General features: G+C 49.9%; 1 protein-coding gene across 2 annotated transcripts; it reads left to right on the forward strand.

The window, feature by feature from the left end:
• Positions 1–10612: 10612 nt before the first annotated feature.
• Positions 10613–21681, forward strand: PCARE (photoreceptor cilium actin regulator). Of its 2 annotated transcripts, XR_008528523.1 has the most exons (3): positions 10613–14304; positions 18514–18792; positions 21663–21681. XR_008528523.1 is itself a non-coding variant. In XM_054566123.1 (2 exons), exons 1-2 carry the CDS (start codon positions 10613–10615, stop codon positions 18698–18700), a joined length of 3879 nt encoding a protein of 1292 aa, XP_054422098.1. In that variant the 3' UTR covers positions 18701–19366. The 2 variants fall into 2 exon arrangements, 1 of the variants encoding a protein (XP_054422098.1); XM_054566123.1 differs by lacking the exon at positions 21663–21681 and having other exon boundaries at positions 18514–19366.
• The last annotated feature ends 313 nt before the right edge of the window (positions 21682–21994 follow it).

A 21994-nucleotide genomic window follows, 5' to 3' on the forward strand; every position in this document is an offset into this window, starting at 1 on the left:
ATGGGCTTTAATTAGTAACGTATCAGTATCAGTTCATCAGCTGCAGGAAGAAAAGAAGGTGAACTGTGAAGCTTTTAATACTCCCTTCAGGTTTTTAACACTGAACTGACTTTACTTTTCGATGCAAAATATGCCTAAATTGTCTCACAGTATATATATGTTCAGTTACTAAAGCTCATGTTCACTGATCTAAAATAATAGTACATTTTATTCCAGATACTCACCTCTCCCTTAGCAGGAATGAGGTCTCACCGGAGGCCTGGGTGGGCACAACATTCATCTGATAATGAAACTTACCCAAATCATGTCACTGTCTCCTCAGTGTCACCCAGAAAAATTATTTCCAATTCCTTGTGGGTCTTCCTCAGCAAGAGTGCCAATTGTTTAGAGTGTTGGTTGGGAGTGTATGGAAATAGGCGTTTTCATAATGGGCTCCTTTGAGCCAATATACAGATTCCAAGTACAGAAAGCCAGGGTGGCGGTGGCAGGCTCTGACTTGCCTCCCTGTGGTGGAGTCCTCCTTGGAGTGCACCAGCCGGCTTCCCTACAGGCAGCAAATACATAATAATGATCCTGCATGCAGTGCCATGGATACCAGATTTAAAGGGCCAAGCACCACTAGTTAAGACCCTTAACCAACCTCTTCAGCATGACCCGGTCCTTCATTTCCCAGAAGGGAAGAATCCTGGGAAGCTGAAGAGACTCTCCCAAAGGCAGACGGGAAAATCAATTCCCCAACTCATGCTTTTCCCTTCCTCCAAGCTCCCACCCATGACTCTGAAGGACAGGATACCTGGGATCTGCCTCCCAGGGCACTGAGAGAGACAGAGGGCGTGCGGGCCGGCCTGGGGGCCAAACAGAGGCTATTCAACACAGCCTGAAATTCCACACCTTCTCCCTATTGGTCATGAGGTTCTGACCCAGACTGGGCCTCCTCAGAAGTTGAAAAATGTATTTGTTCCACCAGCAAGTGTTAGCTCTGCCTTCTGGTATAAAGAGAACACTTGGAACAGAAGTTTGAATGGATTTCATCACGATTTCCAATACAATATCGTGTTGACCTTTTGCGCTGCAGCCAAGATCAGGCAATAACCTGGAAGGGCAGCCTATAATGATTCCATGGTCTGTCTTGAGATTTTGCTGTCACCTGGCTGCCTGTAATTACTGGAGCCAGTACAAATTTCACAGTCACTGACTCAAGTGCGCAAAAATGTCGTTTTCTCTATTCTCCCGTAATTGAGTGTAATTTCTGCCTTGAGCCTCCATTCTGCCTCAGAGCACAGAAAATTTAATGTAGTCACTCTCAGATAAACTCACGCAAATTTAGTCATAGTCAAGTCAAGTTTATAATTCAGTCACAATTAGGTTTAAAACTCTTTTCTCCCTCTCTTCCTCTTCCTTGGAACTAAATCTCAGTTCTCAAGGACTTACCTGAGGAGCCCACTTCTCGGTCTTAATCTGTCCTGTCAAACTCTGGGCATGATTTATGCTCCCTTGGAAGGTGATCTGGGTGGTGTGTTGGTCCCAAGGGTCTTCACTGGTCCTGTCCATTGAGAGGGCAGTTCCAGCCTCACCTGGTTCTCACACCTCACCTGGGCTGACCTCCTGGCTCTCTCTCCTTCTCTGCTAAATTGTGTTCTCCACGGAAGACTTCAGGTCATTGTGGTGGTCCTCCTAAGCCCTTCTGACCTGTAGGAGACTGGGACATTCCTTTGTACCTAGACATGCCACATCGCCATTCCAACTCTACCACATCAAGGTGACACGGGGCACTTCTCCCCAGGGCTTGCTGGCTCACCTCTCCCAGCCTCAGGGTTTGGCCCAGGAACAGGGACACAGGCATCTCTTCTCTCAGGACCCTCCAGGTGAAGCCTCAAGATCAGAGGTAGGGCACAGAGGATCCCACACTCTCATAAAACCCTGTGGCTTCTCTTTAAATTCTTTCCCATTCCTAGCTCAGGAGGTATTTCTTAACTAGTGGAAAGGGGGTGCGGTGGGGTGGGGAGACGATTCTGTTCTGTCTCCTCCAAGTCCCGCGACGTACTTTCCGTCTTATACCTGAGTGGAGTCTTTGCAGCAGCAGTCAACGACTCGCTGACTTGCTCTCAGGCTCCCCACTGAAGGGTCCTTCCAACATGGCCGTGAGGAAACCTGAGAGCGTGAGGAGAGGAAAGCACGTCATTAACATTCCGTCCACATCCGTCTGCCACATATAGTCTGGCTTATTTCCATGTATTATTTTACCTTGTGAAGTACAACTCATTTTATTTCATGACTGAAATTAGCTCAGAAAATGCTAATGAGACTGTTCTAAAAATATTTTGGGGAAATAGCTGCTTGTTGAAATACATGTTTATGGCCACCCCCACCACTTCAGCACCCCCAAGTCCCTATCTCCCCACTCTGACTGCTCATTTGGATATGTAAATTACTGAAAGATGGTGATCAAAGCCTTTTAACTGAATAATCATACTTCTTACCCTCCTTCACCCTAAAGCTCATCTCTCACAAATACTCACACATTTTCAAGTTATCCTATTAGTCTGCTATCAGCAGCTCCAAAGAACTTAGTATCACATGGCAGCTGGTTCACTTGCATTATGAGAATTCTTTAAAACTTTTAAACCAGCTCCCGAACCCCCTGAAAAAAAACCCATAATTTACATTCACCCTTCTTGACATGTGTCCACAACCAGTTCCAGAGACAAAGCTCAAACTGGTCATGTTCTCCCATTTCATAGGAGCTCAACTTTTAAAAATGATAACTTCCAAAAATAATAGCTTCCTAAGTATAAATTAGTCCAGGTATTTTACAAAGTATAAATTTAGCTTTTTAAAATGTGACCACAAAGAAATGATGAAGAAAAAAACTGAAAGAGTTGATTGTGTAAAATGAAAATTTGCCTACTCCCAAAAAGATCATAAACAAAATTAAAAGGCAAAAGGAAAACTCAAAAAAAAAAAAAAAATACTGGCCACATGGCAACATATATGACCAGTTAAAATGTTAATATCCTAAAAATTAACAAAACATAGCTAAACACATCAATTTTAAAAAATAAATGAAGATGCACAAGTAAACCCTGAAAGAAAATATTTAAATGCCCAATAAAGGATATAATTTTTAATAAATTTATAGATGCAAACTAAAAAGAGATTCCATTTCCTCTTTCAGAGCAGAAGATTTTTTTCTAAAGGATAATTTCCAATGCTGGCAAAGTTTGCACTAAAGTAGATACGTTTTCACACGGCTGCTGGGAAGGTAAACTGGTACAGCCTTTCTGGAGAGTCATTTAACAATCTGTCCCAAAGCTTTAAAAATGTTTACATTGGGGCAGAGCATAACTCCCACTCCCTAAGCGTGGCTGCTCACAGTACTTGCAAAGAGTGCAGAAGAGAAAGGGGGATCCCTTCGCACTTGACACGGCGTCAGCTAGGCGATCAAGGTCAGTATCAGCGGTCGTAAATCATGTTGATAGTATGTACTCTCAACGTGATGTAATAAAAATGCTACATCGCCTCTGTAATCTTCCTCTCACGAATCCATAACCCCAATCTAATCACGAGAAACACATCAGACAAATCCCATTTGAGGGACAACCTACACTATGACCAGCAATTCTCAAAGCCTTCAAGGTCACCAAAAGCAAGGCCGGTCTGAGAAGCTGTCACAGCCAAGAGGAGCCTAAGGTATCAGGATGACAAAATGTAATGTGTTGTTACAGACAGGGTCCTGAAACGGAAAAATATTAGGTGAAAATTAATGAAATCTGAATAAAGTATGGACTTCAGTGAATAATTTAGGTATCAATATTGGTTCGTTAATTGTATCAACTGTACCGCAGTGATGTTAAGATGTTCATAATAGGGGAAACTGGGTAGGGGATGAGCAACTCTGGATGGATTGTGCTAAGGAATATGGCAATAACCAGATTCATTTTTTTAATGATGGTTAATGATTCTCCTCAGCACAGAAGAGGTGGTCAGCTAGTGAAACGGTCTCTGGAGCACAGTGCCTGGAATGCAAGCACTGGCTCCGTCTTTCTACCAACTCACAGCAGCAGTGGCTCAATTGCTGCCTGTTCATCCCACATCTGGACCAGAGAATTGTGTTGCAAAGAGCATCCCCTCAGATCTGACCAGGGATGCCCTTGGCCTTGGTTAGTGACAAATTTTTCTTAGCTTTTATGGCTCAGGAGAGCTCACTGGTAAAGCTGATAGAACTTGAGAGATGAGACATTTGTTTCAGGTTGCCTAAATAACCTAGGTCTGGATGGACTTCCGGTCACAATGGCGGTGTAGGCAGACATGACTCGCTTCTTTGCACAACCACATCAAAATTGCAACTGAAATATAAAACAACCATCACTCAGGAATGTCAGAAATTGAGCTGAATGGAAGCCTGACAACGACAAAATTGAGGTGAATGAAAATCTGACGACTACAGAATTAAAGAAACCACATCCATCCAAACTAGTAGGAGGGGTGCAGATGCAGAACGGGCTGGTCCCACATCCATAGGGATAAAAATCTGGGCGGGTTATCTCTGAAATGAGGAGTCCCACACACACCAGTCCCCCAGCCCAGAGCACCAGTGCCAGGAAGATAAGTCCCCACAACTTCTGGCTGCTAAAACCAGCGGGGATGGAGTCAGTGGAAGAAACTTCTGGAGCCATAAGCAGTTCCTCTTAAAGAACCCACACATGGACTCACCTACTCAGACTCATTCCCTCTGAGCTCCAGCACCAGGGTAGCAGCTTGAAAGGCATTAGCGGTATAGAGAAGATGAACTGTGTGGCATTAAGGTGAGCAGAGGCCATTGTCCCTTTGCTAAACCCTCTCCACACAGAGCCAGCAAGCCAGTGCCATGTCTGAGACTCCATCAACCTGGCTAACACTGTTTGGCCGCCTTGGAGATCCCCAGAGGCATAGGCCCACCCAAGCTGCTTTTTCATAAGAATGGCTGGTCATGGCGCCTAAATCCTATCAAACAAGCAGCAGCTGGCTTTAGTGAGCCCTACCAGCAACCAGATTAGAGTCACAGTTTGACTTCACCTGAGAATCTCCAAGCCCAGCATAAGTAGCCACCCTCTCGGATTGCTTTACAGCTCAGGCAGGGTGGCCCTAGGTGAAACAGGTAGGAGCTGACCTTGGCATGCACAACCCAGGAAACCCCAGGGCCAGCACACCCAGTGGACAGTACAGACCACTCCTGAGCACCACCACCCTGCCCCTGTATAGCTGACCCTCCATGGATAGTGGAGGTTGGTAGTAAGTGGTCACAGCCAGTCCTTGCAGCTGATTGGCCTGGGTAAATCCCTCCCATTGACCTGCCTACAGCAACCAAGCCTCAACTACAAGAGGAAGGTGTACTCAGCCCACATAAAGGGTTCACCTTGTGTACTCAGTTTTGGTGATAGGAGGCCGTGCCACTTGACCCTAAAGGACACCTACTACATTAGCTCACACTACCAAGACACAGAGCCAAAATGGCTCTACCTAATACATAAAAACAAACACAGGGAGTCTGCCAAAACAAGGAGACAAAGAAATATGGCCCACCTGAAAAGACAGATCAAAACTCCAGAAAAAGAGCTAAACAAAATGGAGATAAGCAACCCATCAGATGGAGAGTTCAAAACACTGGTTATAAGGACATTCAGGGACTTAATGAGGACCTGAGCAGCATAAAAAAGACCCAGTCAGAAACAAAGGATACTCTAATTGAAATAAAGAACAATTTACAAGGAAACAACACTAGAGTAGATGAAGCCGAGGATCAAATCAATGATTTGGAACATAAGGAAGCAAAAATCAACCACGCAGAACAAGAAGAAAAAAGAATCCAAAAAAATGAGGATACTATAAACAGCTTCTGGGACAACTTCGAGAGGTCCGACATTCGCATCATAGGGGTGCCAGAAGGAGAAGAGAAAGTGCGAAAAATTGGAAATCTGTCTGAAAAAATAGTGAAAGAAAACTTGCCTAATTTGGTGAAAGAAAACATGCCTAATTTGGTGAAGGAAATAGACATGCAAGTCCAGAGAGCACAGAGTCCCAATTATGATGAATGCAAAGAGGCCCATGCCAAGACACATCATAATTAAAAGGCCAAAGGTTAAAAATAAAGAGAGACTCTTAAAAGCAGCAAGAGAAAAGAAGTTAGTTATCAGGTGGTTGCCAGATGGGAGGGCAGAGGGGGAGAATGGGTGAAGAGGTGAGGGGATTAAGAAGTACAATTATGGAAATAAAGAACAAACTGGCAGAGACCAGAGGGGAGGGGAGAGGAGGATAACAGGAGAAAGAAGGGGAAGGGGCAGGCAAAGGAACGCAAATAGAGGACTCATGGGCAAGGACAACGGGGCGGGGGGTAATTGACTGTGGGAACGAGGGGAGGCCTGGGTAAGGAAGAGTAATGGGGAAAAAGGTGGAACAACTGTAACTGAACACCGGTAAGTAAAATTTTTTTAAAGAGAAGTACAAATAGGTAGTTACAGAATAGCCATGGGGATATAAAGTACAGTATAGGAAATGGAGTAGCCAAAGAACTTATGTGCATGACCGGTTGGCATGAACGATGGTGGCGGGACTGCCTGAGGGAGTGCCAGGTGGATGGGGAAGGCAAAGGGGGGGAAATATATCAACTGTGATTGCATAATCAATAAAATATAATTTTTTTTTTAAATTACCTAGTTTTGGCTCAAAACTGATGCCACATTAGAACCATCTTTTGCTGATCAATTAGTTCAGGGCCACATTTTTTAAAATGGGGTGGAATTTATTTAACATGCTGAAGGGCAAAGATGAGCTCTTAGTAAACTGATGTTTACGAAGTTGTGTTTTCGATGTCATGGTTTTACTTATGATATGTCTAGATCTTTTTGTGTGTGTGTGTGACCTTTAAACATGGAGTCTAATATTCCTCTCCTTGAATATGAACTATACTTAGTGACTAGTGTCTAAAATAACAGAACACGGTGAGTGTGAAAGGGTATGGCGTCCAAGATTAGGAGAGAGTGGCCTGCTCCTCCTTCTCTCTTGACCTGCTTGCTCTGGTTGAAGCCACCTGCCATGTTATGAGGACACTCAAGTAGCCTCATGGAGGAGCCCATGTGACAAGGGACTGAGGCCCCCTGTAAACACCCAGCAAGGGACTGAGGCCTCTCTCTGTCAACAGCCATGTGAATGGTCTACCTTGGGAGCAAATCACCCAGCCCCAGCCAAGCCCTCAGAGGACCGCAGCTTCATAAAAGACGCTCAGCTCCCATCCCCCAGTGAGCTGCTCCCAAGTGTGGGACCCACAGAAACAGATTTCATAATGAGTTAATGTTTACTGTTTATTTAATCTTCTAAATTTGGGCATAATCTGTTATGTAATGATAGACAACTAATACAGGGGCTCTCTTAGGCACAAAGTAAAGCATACAATACTGCATTTTAGTTAAGGGTGTGTGTGTGTTTGTGTGTTCACATACATAGTATAAAGTGCACAACTTAAATGTACAACTCAAGGAATTTTTACTTATATGCATATACCCCTGTATATGATATGGAGCATTTTCATTGCTCTCAGACTTTAAGAAATTCCCTTATGCCCATATCCACTTAATAACTCTTCCCAGAGGTAGCCACTTTTCTGAGTTCTATAATTAGAGATTAGTTTTGTGTGTTCTTGAACTTCATATAAATGGAATCATTCAGTGTGTGTTATCTTTGCCTTTTTTTCACTCAGCAGAATACATTTCAAATTCATGATGTTACATGTTTCAGTAGTTTCTTCCTTTTATTGCTGGAAAGTATTCTATTGCACAGTTATGCCAAATTTATATGCCTGCAGACAGACATTTGAATTATTTCCAATTTGAGGCTACTATAAATAACACTAATATGAATATTCTTGTGCCAGTCCCTTTTGTGGACCTATATATTCAATACTCTTGGGTGAATTCGTAGGAGTGGAATTGATGGGTCATAAGGCAGGTATATGTTTAACTGTCAAACCATTTCCCAAAGCAGTTGGGTCATTTTATATCCCCACTCACAGTATTTTTTTTTTTCATTTGGAGCAACCCTAGCTTGAAAAGAAAGAAAAACAAAAGTCAGTATTAATAAAAAATGAGTAGCACTGAGTAAAGAGTTTCCTAAATTATTTGGAAGAGACAAGAAAACCAGCCTACCAGGCACAAAGCTATCTGACAACTGAACCTCCTGGCAAATACTTTTATTTTGATTGTTGGTTTGGAAATAACTTTAGCCGCTTAGATCAAAGGTTTTCACAAAGACGATTCAAGCAGGGACCCAAATCCTGAGAGGAGAAGAATTTACATATAGAACCCTTCTGTTAAATGGAAAAGGAAAGACTCTTTCGTCCCAGTGCTCTTGTTTACGGGGCTAGCCCAGCGCTGTGTCAAATGATGCCAAATGCAGAACGCCCCCAGGCACTGAGTCAGCTTTGCATTCCCCACGGGTTCTGTTTGAAACAAACAGATCGAAGAACTTGACTAACAATGCACTCTAAGGCACTGGACCGCCATAGGCATCAGCCGAGCTTAGGCCCGGCAGCTCGTCTCCTGCTTGCTCACAGCAGATGAGCTATTTCCAAGTTCTCCCTGTTTCTGAAACTGCCCGGACACCCGCAGTGTTATTTTCATTGGTGGTACGGAGCTCAGTGAGAGAAAACAAAAACTATAGAGCCAGAATATCAACTCCAATCTCAGCACCTTCAGGAGATGGTCAATGAGTTCTTTTTTTCTATTAGGAACCTTCAAAATCGCTACAGGCTGTAGGTCCAAAAACGAAAATGGTTAAGACAAAAGCCCCTCTTCCTCCTGCTGTCAGTGGGTGAAGAGCAGAGAAGGGACACGATGACATCTAGAAAAATCCCAGGACAGCAGTGTGGTGAGCAGAGGGCCGTTCCACACAGAGAACGGCAGTGACCCAGGGTCCCAGGGTCCCAGGGTCCCAGGGACCCAAGCCCACCGGGAGATGATTATTTCCAGACAACTCAGGAAAGACTGGGGCTTGGTCCTGGACAAACTAACAGATTTTCTTATTGCTTTTATTATTCTAAGAGGCCTAGATGCCCGGGAGAGAAGAATAAGAAATTCCTTTTTTTTTTTTTTTTTTTTGACAATGCGCTCCCGTGTGTAATGTGCACCCACATTTTTGTGTGCATTATACATGGGATTATTATACCCATGGTATGTAATCATTATACCCATGTATAATGTGCATCCTTATTTTTCCCTCAATATTTGGGGAGGAAAAGTGCCCATTATTCATGGCAAAATGCAGTACCTACCACTTGCCAACACTTAAGCACCAGCACTTAAGCCCCAATTGACTCAATCCCCACAACAGCCCCCTGAAGCAGGCCCCATGATCCCCGTGGCAAAGATGCCACAAGATAGTTAACTAACGTTTGGAAGTTACCCAACTACAAGGAGGAGGAGTCAGGACGTAAACCTGAGTCTCCCTATTCCTTCTCCTTCCTTTACTAAGAGCAAATAAAGGTTCAAAGAAGCTTTTAAATGACCATTACTACCCTTAGCCACAGGGCTAGCGGTCGGGAAATACACTTGAAAAGGAGAGTACACTTTTACCTTATGTTCTACTTCTAATGACCCCATGGCGCTCCAGCGCCCAGTTCTAGCTTGTATTTCCAGGAGGGAGGCTTAGCAAAAAGCCTCATCCTGTGAACGTCTTGCCTCCCTGTGCCTCCATGGTCCTTTGTAACTGCCCGTGAGCTTCACAGGTTGGTGGGTGTTCTGCTTTCCCCTCCAAACTGGGAGGACGGCTTCCCTGCCATCTGACTCACTTTTCTAGTGTCAAGGAAAGGCCCCCTGGCCTTCTCTATTCACCGTCTCATCTAGAGACGTTCTCTGGCTCTGCAGCTGTGGCGTTTGTCTAAGCTGCCTAAACACGAAAGCTTGACTTCCATCCCTGTCCATCATGCGGTGCGGGGCCTTCTTGATAAGAGCAGGTTGGAGCGCACTTGTCTGGTTTGCCCTTATTAAACTGTGGAGGTCACTTCTCTGCGAGGAACTGTAATCGGGGAGCCCTTGCTTCTTTCCCACAAATGTGTCTCTTCCAGAGCCTTTTTCAACTACAGCTCATTTCTCTCGGTTTCACATGGCGGGCGTCTGAACAGAATTAAAAGCATAAGCACGTGCAAAAATAATCCGCTTCCCAAGATAGCAAATGCTGAGAAGTTCTATATTAGAACACACTGTGAGTGCTGACTGGCTGGGGCATGATTAACCTAATAGGCTTAAAGTTCCACTTGCCATTCACATCTGTCAGGACCCAAGCAAAGCACAAGGCCCCTAATCCATGAGACCGAGGTCCTTGACAATTGCCCTGCTGCTCACTAACAGCAGAGGGTTCAAACTTGGAACAGCAGAGGACAGCGGGCACCACTGCCTCTACATGGCGGGGCCAGGGAAGTAGGCAAGCTCGTGCCGCGCTGAGGACGTGGTACCATGGACTTCAAAGGAGCCTGGCCTGGAAATTGCCTGGATTGACTAGTAAGACTGCCTTTTGCCACTATTTCCAATGCGATTCTGTGGAAACTATGAAGGTTGCGGGTGGGAGATGACCACAGGCTGAAATCATGGGGTGTACACCTTCCCACAGTGACATTGTTAACAGCGTGGCTAAGAGTAGCATCCAGTTTTTTAAAAAACCCAAAGCAATTCTGCCAGGAAGTCAGGGGGACAGTGAAAGATGCTCTGTCCCTTTGCTGGCTCAAAGCTCCACCTGCTATGACTCTGGGGGGAACTTTTCCCAGGGACAGAGGCCAGCGGAGGTGCAGCCAGGTCCCAGATGGACACAAACCATGGCTGAAGGTAGAGATTCCACTGCAGGCACAAAGAAAGATCTAGAAGGGCGGATCTCAGAAACCCAAACTTCCCCATCCCAGCTGAACAAGTCGCAAAGCCACAGGGCTAAGGACATTCCATTCAAGACGCAGTGCTCCCATGAGTCACAAAGAGCAATCTTTTCTGAGGAAGAAAATGCAGAAAGTGTTACCCATGAGACCTCCCTGTGGGAGGGGGAGCCAAAATGCCACGGGTCAGGGCAACAGGACCTTCGTTGCCAGACCACCCCTCTTGCTCAGGGGTCTGAAGGCAAAGTGGACTTTCCCGAGCCCCTCGTGAAGGCCCACCAGCGTGCTTACACCTATCTGCACTCCTGCCTCTCCAAATACGAAGCAGTTCTGAGCCTCACCCATCAAGCCACCCAGACCCAGGAGCTGCTGCAGCCCATGGTCAGCTTCCTGCTGCTGTGCTTCGATGAGGTCAACCAGCTCTTGGGCGAGATCTCCAAGGACGGAGAAGCACTCCTCCGGGAAGTGAGGGAGGACCTGGATTGGCCGTGGAGGAAAGGGCAGCCCCGGGAGCCGCCAGGGCTCCTGCAGCAGCTTCTGCAGTACACAGTCAGCAGGCTGCAGGGCCTCCGTGGCGCGGCGGCCTCGCTCACCAGTGGCTCCCTGGAGGGCTCCAGCAGCTACCTGCAAGCCGCCGCAAGCCACTTGGGAAACAAGCTGAGCACGAAGAGGGCTGTGGACGCACGCCTCCTACAGGCTGTCGGGCAGCTGGAGAGCTTGGCGAGCGGCCACAGTGACCCTGCGGCTCAGGGTCTACCCTTGTGCTCTGAGGACAGTGGCATTGGTGCGGACAGCGAATCTGTGCACCTCGTGGACAAGCTGGGCAGGCAAGCCAGCTGGGACCTAACGCCGGACCCTGCAGACTGGAAGACAGGGATTTCACCCCCAGTGGAGGCCGGGCTGTTGGGACATGCCTGGCAGCAAAGCCCAGTCTGGGTGGGTTTGGATGGACCCCAGGAAAGCCCACTCTCAAGGCCTCCTGAGGCAAAGGTTCAGCCAGCAGCCCAGGGTGGAGCAGGGAGCCCAGGCCCCTCCGGCTCAGGCCCAGAAAATGCTGCCTCCAGGCCCGTGGGACTGGGCAAAAGCAATTCCTATAACTCCTCTGTGGCCGGGATCTCTGTGGAAGCAGGTCTCTCTACAGGCTCTGGGTTGATGGATACTCCATCCCTCAGGGAGGGGGAAGACAGGAGCACAGAGGAGGAGGAAAATGATTTCCATCCAAGGCCGCAGTCTTCACCGGCTGGCCCATTTCGTTCGTACCCCAGGAGGCTTAGGAGCCCCCACACCCAGGAAATGATTCTGAAGATGAAAGAAGCAATCAGTGAAAGGATCAAGTTTGTCCCTGTGTCCACAGGGCACCAGGACTGGGCCGAGGAGGAGGAGAGGGCAGTGATCCCACCAAGACCCAGCACCGTCAGTGACAGCCGGAGGGCCCCCGTGAGGCAGAGGAGGTCCCAGTCAGAGGCGTGTCTTAAGAGCCACAGGGAGGAGCCCACCCTCCCCGAGCTGCAGTGGGTCCAGAGAGACCTCAGCCAGCGGCTGGAGTCCTTCTGCTCCCTGGCCACCCGACGGCAGGGGCCGAGCAGGGAGCAAGTTCTGCAGCCCAGAGCAGCTTCTCTGAGGCCCGACGTCCACTGCAGGGCGGCCCCCAGCAGCCCCACCCCCAGCAGCCCCATCAGCAAGCTGAAGGCCTCTCTGACCAAGAACTGCAGCATTTTACCAAGTCAGGACAAGAGCATTTTGCAGAAATGCAGTCCCTGCCCCGAGGGCGGACGGCCGTGGCAGGGGGCAGCCGGGGGCTTTCCAAATGTCATTCCATCGGGGCAGAGGGTCAGGGAGGCTCCCAGGGCTGAGGACTGGGGTGTCGGGGGCCACCCTCCCAGGACATCAGTCAGGAAACTCATTGAAACTTTCAGTTCCACTGAGAACCTGCAGGCACTGGGGGAGTCCACAGACTCTGGGCCCAACCCCTGCCTTAGGAAGTGGGGGGTCCCCATCATGCCCCCCAGGTTTCCCATTTACAGGGGGCTTGCCCCTTTGTATCCAAAGCCCCGAATTTCTCCAGCGGCATGCAGAGGACCTCTTGTGGGGGGCCCGGGCTGCAGGCCCGTAGCCCCTGTCTTTCCCCCTCTGCGCACGGCGTCCACCGGTGAGGACGTCCACGGCAAAACAGCGGGGGAGGACCCAGAGCTCCTCCCTCCGCCGCCTCTGGAAGTCCTGATGGACAAATCATTCACTTCTCTGGAGCCCCCCAAAAGCAGCAAGCCAGCAGGGAGCTCTCCGGAAGGGACCCACGTGCCAGGGCTGGCAGAGGCCGGCCCTGCCCGGAGGACATGGGCGCCCCCAAAGCTAAGGGCCTCTGTGAGCCCCACTGACCTGCTGCCCAGCAGGAGCACCGCCACCCCCGCCGGGCCCTGCGGCGCAGGGCCGGGGAGCAGCAAGAGCGGCTGCAGTCCTGGAGAGCGGGCCTTGGGCCTCGACCGCCCCCCAGCAGTCAGCCCCGAGGTGGAGGGCGGTGGGGCTCAGAGCCAGGCACGCGTGGGCAGACCCGCGAGCCTCTCCAGGCAGCCCCCGAAGGCAAGCGCCTGGCACCACTCCGGCCACACCTCTGGGCAGCACAGGACCTCAGAACCCAGCCTGCCCAGACCAACTCGGGGGCCACATTCTTCGGAGGCCCCAAGGAAGAGCCAAGAGAGAAGCTCCCCCCTGGTCAGGGGGGCCTCCCCTGCGAGGGCACACTGGGCACCCAGAGCAGACAGAAGCCACCCAAGCCTGCCCTCCTCTCACAGACCCGTTCTGCCCAATGCCCCCTCTGTGCATGGGTCCCCCAGCCCCACAAGCAGCCCCCTGGTGAGCCCCAGGGCACTAAGCCCCACAACAGAAACAAAAGGAGCTTCCCCGCCACCCCAGCACAATCTGCCCAGCCCTCCCCCCGAGAGCTCACTGGCTCAGCACAAGATCCCCAACTCCCCTACCCAGTGCACAGAAGCAATTCTCCCTGCCTCTGGCCCCTCCCCACCCCCTCCAGTGTCCCCGCCACAGGGACACAAGGAAACGAGATATCCTGAAGACAGTCAGGCAGCCGCAGCCAAAGCATCTGGGAAATCGCGGTCCGTGTTCTGCCCAGCTGCCTCCTGTCTGTTTGAAGCTAAATCGCCATTCTCAACAGCCCACCCAGTCACCTCATTACTGCCACCTGAAGCTGGGGGCCCTCGCGGGAGCCCCACACGATGCTGGAGGAGCAGCTCAGGGCCACGGCTGAGAGGGTGCTCACAGCGGGGGATGGCTCTGTGTGCCCTCAACCCTCAGCCCTTCATCAGGCGCGCAGCTTCTGACCGCCAGCCAGGTGTCTGCCTTCACCTGCCTGTCCTGGGCGCCGCCAGCAGCGCTTGGGAGGCCCAGCTTGGCCAGAGCAGGTAAGGAGAGTCCCCGGGGGCCACCGCCTTCAGAGACTGCGATAGAGCCAATGGGCCCTCAGGATTATCTGGGCCAGTAGCTTTCAAATTGTGCTCCTAGAAGAGAGGTGGTTAGAACAAAGGGGTCTAGGAATGTCCGGCCTCCCCCAACCAGCCCCCCAAAACTCCAAGCAACTGTGCTTTCATTTGTCACTCCTATCAGGTTCTTGAGATTTTAATTGAAAAGAGGTTCTGCTAGACTGAAAGTTTAAAACAATCAAGTTCCTCCAGCCACACACAGCCTTTTCTTTAACGGGGTGGGGGGGCGGGAGGGCTGAGATGACCTGACTTGCCCCCCCTCCCCCTGTGGAGTCACTGTCACTCTGTCTAGGACCAGCAGTCTGATTTCTGTCATTTCTGTCGTTTGCATTTCGGTGGGAGGTTCTCAAACTTGTTGGTCCCAATACCCTTTAGACTCTTAAAAAATATTGAGAACACAAAAGAGCCTTTGTATATGTGGGTTGGGCCCGTCCCTTTTTACTGTGTTAGAAATTAAAATTAAGAAATGTTGGAAATATTGGCCCCATTATATGTTAACATGAATAATATATTCTTATAACCATATTTTCCACAACAAAAAAAATCCCGCAAAGCATGGTGCTGTCTTACATTTTTGCCAATCTCTTTAGTGCGTGGCTTCACAGAAAGACAGCTAGATTCTCAGATCTGTTTCTGCCGTCAATCTGCTGTGATATCACACATCATATAGACAGGAAAACTCCACTCTACACTCATAGAAGAATGAGTGAAAAAGGCAGATGATGTCTTAGTATTGCTATTAGCATAGTTTTGACTTCATAGGCCCTCCTTACCAAGTGCCTCTGGCACACCCTGGGGACAAGCCTGGAAAAGCACTGGTCCTGGAGATGGGCCAAATAAAAGTTCCGCTTCCCCATCCCCCAGGGGCCTGGCCTCGCTTCTCTTCTAATCCAGGCTCATCTCCACCCCCCTGCCTTCAGAAGTGTAGAAAGTAAGAACAAGACTGGTCGTCATCAGCACTGAGCACCAGCACCCAGATAGAAGGGTTACCATCCTTGCCCTGGGCAGACGGAGTTCTTTTTTATTTTTTTAATTGAACGGTTTTGAGAGAAAGACATTGATTTGTTGTTGCACTTATTCATGCACTCATTGGTTGCTTCTTGTATGTACCGAACCCTTAACCTTGGTTTATCGGGTTGAGGCTCTAACCGACTGAGCTACTCAGCAAGGGCCTGGCATGGGCTAGGAGTCAGACTATCGTCAGCCTGAGCATTGAACAGACTGGTATGTGCTCAAATGGCTGCTTTACAGACTATATGGAGAAATGCGTCTATTCCAGACTTGTGGCATGGCGGGAAAACGTAAATCTGAGGCCTATGAGAGGGGAACTCTTACCAATGTGTCTTGATATCAGATCAGACAAAGCTCAACGAGCACCAGTCCCTGCTATCTTTGCATTGCCCACAATGTGTAAATCAGCAGTTAATTTCTGCCAGAGTGACATGTCTTAGTGACTTCCCCATCTGTCAAGGCATAAATGGTAATTTATTTCTTTTTTTTTTTTACAAAGTACTCAGCAGTCAATTTTAAATAAAGATATTATCTTGGGAAAGTTGTGCATTATTATAGTTATATAAACTTCCCCAGCCACTTGAAAGAAATGAAGTATTGATTATTTTTGCAAGAATCTTAATGTAACATTGCTCTTTTCTTAAATCCGAAATGAGCTTCCGACAGCACAGTGCCTTCCATCTGAGAGCTCCGATACATGTTAATGCAATATTCCTCACTCTCGCCACTTATTCAGTTATTAAATTGCTAAAGCTATGCCCTTCAGGAGAAAAAACTGGAAAAAACAAGGACAATAAAATGGCATTAATTAAAAATACTAACATTTTAAAACACTAGGAGCAATAATAAAACAACATAAAATTGTTCAAGAAGAAAAGATTGCCCTTCTCTCAGGCTTTTCCTCAGAGAAGGGCAGCCGAAAAGGTTGTTTTAATCACGAAGTCTCAGTTTTTGGAGACATGGTGGGGGGGGCGGGCAGTACTTGTAGCTTGAAAGTCACAGGAGGAGGATTCATAAACAGGCACCTACCTTCCCAAGGCCATGTGGAAGGTCACATGATGACTCACACCCATCCCCCACCCCCAGGAAGACCACACCCCTGAGCCACTCCCAACTCTGCAACTGTGAGTGCAATGGATGTGAAGGGGAAGTGCTCATCCCCCGCCCCCACTCAACCCCGCGAGGTAGGCATTGGGAGCTGAAGCCCGCCAGCTCTAAGAACATGGAGGCTTTCTACTCTGTAGATGACGAGCATGTTTTTCCCTGTCCTCCTGCCTCAGGGACACTATACCAGGAAACTGATCCTGCAACAAGCCAACAGGCCTGTGCCAGAGGGCCAAAAACCGCTCAGAACCTGCTGGCCCCCAAGCAGGGACTCGCAGAAACAGACATAGCCACACCTATGAGACCCGGCCACCAAGCCAGCCTCGCAGGGTGAACCAGCCTGCAGCCGGCATTGACCCCCTTCAGGTCATCCGTGCTGGGCGCAAGCCCCCGTTATTAAAAAAATGATGACATCCGTATCTTCCTGACCTTGGGGACCAGGGAATGGGGAACAGTCCCTGGAGGCGCACCCAGGCAGCCCAGCTACTGAGCTCCAACTGTTGCTAACATGTTGAATCCCCTGGTGGAGGTGCCAGTCCTTAGGTCTCTGCACTTTGTGAGCATTCGAGAAGGTCCAGACGTTTTCTCCTAAATGTGGTGCCCTTAGTCTTTGCCAGGACTGGAACCCCCAGGCAGGGCCTCTCTGCAGAACTCCCCCCGCCCCATTTCCTGGATCAGGCTACCTGGGCAGCCTGCGTAACGGAACTCATAGAAGAGTAAAGAATGAGCTATCACAGGCAGGGAGAAGGGCCTTATGCCCTGTGCATGTGGGGACCCAGGTCTGAGCCTGGCCCTATGGTGACTGATCAAGAGGCTCTGACCCTCAAGTGTCAACCTGCAGTGACAGGGGCCACCTTGTCCTTTCTAGATGTGACTTCCTATTCATGCTACAAAGCTGCACCAGAGTGACCGCTGGCCATTTACTGAGCACTTACCACATGCTAGTTTACATTCTAAGAGCTTCACACACTTCATCCAATATTGATACCTTTGAGTGCCCTATGAGAAGGGTACTACTATTATCTTCATTTTACAAAAAGGAGAATTGAAGACACTAAGTAACGTGCTATAGGCCACACAGTTAGTCAGTGGAAGAGCCGGGACTTGAACCCAGACAGCCAGACTCCAACCTCTGCAGTAATTGTAAGGCCAGCCTGTCAGCACACAGCCAGTGTGGCTTTCAGAGCTGGTACCATCCTGGCCCAGGCTCGCTCCATGTTTGTGACTACCCTCCATTCTGGGCTTCCATCACACGGCGGGTGTCCTTCCCCACTCGGCCCCTCACTGTAGCCGGGAGCGTCAGTTCCAGCCACACGCCAGCCCTGGCCCAAGCAGCTCCTGTTTTATTCCATTCAGGAAGAGGGCGGCAGCTGAGCGAAGCAGGGTGGATTTGGGGTGGAGGGCTGGATGTTAATGCTGGTATTGGTTCTTTTCTTAAAATTTTTTTATTTATAGATTCTAGGGGTAGGGGAGAGCATGAGACATCCATTTGTTGTTCCATTTATTTATGCATTCATTGGTTGCTTCTTGTAGGCTCCCTGACCAGGGATGGAACCTGCTACCTTGGCTTATTGAGACAATGCTCCAACTGACTAAGCTACCCAGCCAGGACGTTGTGTTGTTTTAATTCAACTAGCTGAGCCTAGCCTTTTATTAAATTAAAAGTGCTTCAAAAACAAAAACAAAACAGAGGCCCGCTCCCAGGGCCCCTGAGGGCGTGGCTTTGTTCAGAGCAGCAGGGTCCTGGCAGGAGAGGAAGAACAGGACTCAACCTGTCAGTCGAAACGGCCTGAGCTTGGCTTCCACGCCGCCCTGCCCAGCTTCAGTGGGCATGCGCGAGGGCAGCGCCAGCCGGGCAAGCCTTATGCAGAAAGGCAGAGGCCGGGCACCAGGGGTCCGCCGGGCCAGTGGGAGGGACAGACAGGGAGGGACAGAGAGGCAGAATGGAGAGCAGGGGTGGGGGCCAGAGGGACAACAGAGGGCTGTTTGATCTGCACCTGTCCTTTCTCTTGGCAGCAACAGTGAGGAGAACCCCAGCAAGGACTCCCAGCCCCTGAGCAGCCCCTGCGCCCCAGAACCGAAGGGCAGTGGCAGGGCCGTCTGTCCCCCAGGACTCTGCGTGCTGGGCCACGGGCTGCGACGGGAGGCCAGTGCCGGCCGCACCCAGGACAAGCCCCAGCAGAAGGAAGAAGGCAAAGGGTGACCGCCAAGCGTCAAGCTGCCCCATAGCTGGCGGGCCAACCAAACTCCTCCTGAGGTGTCCTGGAAAGGCCTGGAAGGTACCCTGCCCAGCAGGTCTGCTACATTATAAACAATCACTGTTTTTGGTCCCAGCTCCTGGTTTGCCTTGGGGCCCAAAAGTTAACTAACACTTTGGATGCCACAATAACACTCTTAATCCTTCAGGTACTGGCCTTAATTTAGAGGAAACATGAGTTTATTGCATGCTTGATGGGCCACGTGTTTCACCTGCCTCAGCCCCTGACATTGCTTCATCCTCACCATACAGGAAGCAGATAGCACTCTCCTGGCTTTGTGGGCAAGAAAACCAAAGCATCCCCCACCCAGTGACTTGCCTGAGGTTGCCCAGCAATAAAGTGAACAGGTGTAGGGGCGTAGAATCTGTTGTCTTTCATTACGTCTCATTGCTCCCGAATGTCCCCTCACTCCATCAGCCTAAAACAGATACTGCTGTGCAAACAACAGGAAAGCTTTGTTTTTTAAGGTTAAATACTGGCACAGCATTCGGGTCCCCAAGAAGAACTTTGATTAGAAGTTGGTTGCTCCAGCGATGAGAGCCCCACCCATTTTCTTGCTTCTCCTCCTTCCCCAGCTCAGCTCCAAAGCCCAAAAGGCAAAGTTCCCGGCCCACTCAAGCAGCCGAGCCGTCTCTCAGGCTGGGTGTCTCAGAGACGCGTCTCAAATGCTCTGCCCTTCGCGTCCACATGCCTCAGAGTGAGTGGGCACGGCCAAGCCTCCCAAACAAGGCAGCCTATTCTCCAAGCACCACGGGGTCTGGGGCCCAGGTGGGTGTGTGGGTAAGGTCCCTTGTACATGTGCCATCTCCCCCCAAGGGTTCTCGGCGGCCTTTCTCTGGGTCACTGGCAGAACTTCTGCTGAAGTTGAAACTGAAGTGAAGAACGGTCATTTACGCCAAAAAGTCACGTCTGCCAACGAGCTAGATATTTGCTGCAGACCTTGGAAGTTTTCCACTGGAGGCTGTGGAGTGCTTTCTATTTAGAAAAGAATTTGCAGTAATTGGGTGATTCAATACAGGCTCCGTGGGTAGTCACAAGACAAGAATTCTCACTCATGGGTTATAGCTAAGAGGCACCCTCCAGATCTGCCGCAGAGCTGATTTTTTTAAGTTTGGGAAAATTATAGACTTCAGATCCTTTCTTGTTGAAATAGATCATCACTCAAGAATACGTTGCACTGCATCCTGGGGACTAAGCAACCTCCTCCGAGGTGGGCATGGGTCCAAGTGAATGAATCCCACCTTGATCTGTCCAGTTATTAAAATAGGGGTGACAGGGATCAAGTCTTCAAAGGCACCCAAGGAACAGAGACTAAACTACGAAGAGGGGCCACAGCTGACTCCCGTTGGGAAATGCTTGTGTACACCCACCTGTACGCTCCCGTTTGCTTGTAGCTGCACTAATCGGCCGAGCAGAGCTCAGGCAGCAGCAGGGCCGGTTCTGGTGCCCAGCCGCACCCATGAGCATGTGGGTGGACCCTGGGAACTGCCTGGGCTGCAGGAAATGGGAGGAAGTCCAGCTGCCCAGGCAGGGCAGGGCTGAGGTAGATGTGTGAGAACATCTGGTTTGGGAAACCTGCTTGATACAGAGCTGGGCAGTCTATCTACATGGCTAGGCCTGCAACGTGGGGGCCGGGCAGGCTGGGCACGCAGGAGGCAAGCAGTGGGGAGCCCCCTGGTGCTGGAGGTTAGGGGCAGGATTCCTGGAGGGCTGAAGAAGCAAAGCAGAACCCCAGCTGCAGGGAGATGGGGCAGGGACATTGTTGACAAAACTGCGGCACAACATGGCGGCATAACCACAGGGACAACTAAAGGTCTAGTGACAAGAGCCAGGACAGAAGCGGAAGCCAGATCCACAGGAAGGCGAAGTGAATCTCAGCATCCAGCCCAGGCCCCCCCCCGTCCCACCCCCCAAAATGGGCCTCGCCTTAGAGGTTTGGGGCTGGCCTGAGCACAGGTGGACGCTGAGTGCACCTGGCGCAGCAGTGGGAGCTGCAGATGGGCGGCTGGGAGCCAGGCAGCGTATTCTATCATGGAGGGGGCCCATGTCAGGGAGAGCACCCCGGAAGAGTCTGGAATGAACCATTGCTGGCCTCCATGGGCGTGCCTGGTGGGAGGCTCTCTGCAATGAAGAGCTGCCCCTCCCCCAAGCTGGGCTGGTCAGCAGCAGCCAACACCCTCCCCTCCGAGCTACAGGCAGGATTCCTGCCACCAGCTGGGAAGCAGTTCTTGCCTCCTCATCCCTCTGCGTTACTGAGCAACTACCTGTGCCAGGACAGTGCTGGGCTCTGCCGGGTATCCCCCCGGTGTGGTGTAATGAGAGGTCCCAGGAGCCCACAGGCTCAGGCAGCAGGGATGACAAGCTCCTGTAGACATCCTATTGCCAAAGGACCCGAAGGCTTCAGGAATCCCAGATCAGAGTTTCTCTGGGGAGACAGGGAGGGGCTGGGAAGGCAAGGGGCTGGGAGGCAGTAAAGGTCAAAAGTGAAGCAGGGCCAAGCAGGCATTGAGCAGATGAGTCCAAGATGTGCTTTTTTGGCTTCCATCCTAACTACCAGATTTAGCCCAAATTATTTGCAAAGGATGCTCTGTACAGAAGAAATTAAATTTACCACAATTGACCACTTCTGTGGCATCAGCCTAATTTTGGGCCTCCTGGAGACCAGGCCTTTCTTTTGTCAAACACTTGTCTTGGGTTCTGTCTTAGAGAGCCCGCTGCCCGATTCCACAGCTTCTCACATGCTTCTTACCCTCCCCTCACGAACCTCGTCCTTGTTCCGTCCAGTCCACTTCCTGTGCTCAAGGAAGAAGGGAGGGCTGGGTTTTTGCTTTGTTTTGTCTCTTTAAATTAATTAAACCATGGACCCAACCCATGGAGAACTCAAGAGCCTGTGCTTTTTCTTCACAGGGTTAGAAACAAAGGAGAAATGTTGTGTAGGAAGACAAAAGGGAGCCCACCACCGGAGATCCATTTAAAGGGTACATAAAACACCCATATTTTTATTTGGGCCAACTCCCCCCAGTGGGGAGCATACAACCTTCTTCCTCCACCCTCAGAGGACCCCCAACTGCAGGGAGGGAGGGGTCAGCCAGCTCTTCCTCCAACACTTTAGTCACTTAGCAAAGAGTTCAGCCCCAGGGGGAAACACAATTCCCTGGTTTCCTCAAAAAGATTAGTGAAGAAAAAAAGCAAATATAGTATTCTAGGGGAACAGTGATAGCTTTTCGCAAGTATAAATA

This window comes from Pteronotus mesoamericanus, unplaced genomic scaffold, assembly GCF_021234165.1.
Source record: "Pteronotus mesoamericanus isolate MK-2021 breed Mesoamerican mustached bat unplaced genomic scaffold, CSHL_Meso_final contig_101, whole genome shotgun sequence".
Taxonomy (NCBI): domain Eukaryota; kingdom Metazoa; phylum Chordata; class Mammalia; order Chiroptera; family Mormoopidae; genus Pteronotus; species Pteronotus mesoamericanus.

Bases quoted from the DNA above. Each gene is read 5' to 3' on its own strand.
- PCARE (XM_054566123.1), top strand. From the start codon at position 10,613: ATGGGGTGTACACCTTCCCACAGTGACATTGTTAACAGCGTGGCTAAG. The intron at 14,305-18,513 runs GTAAGGAGAGTC...TTCTCTTGGCAG, and splicing joins GCCCAGCTTGGCCAGAGCAG to CAACAGTGAGGAGAACCCCA.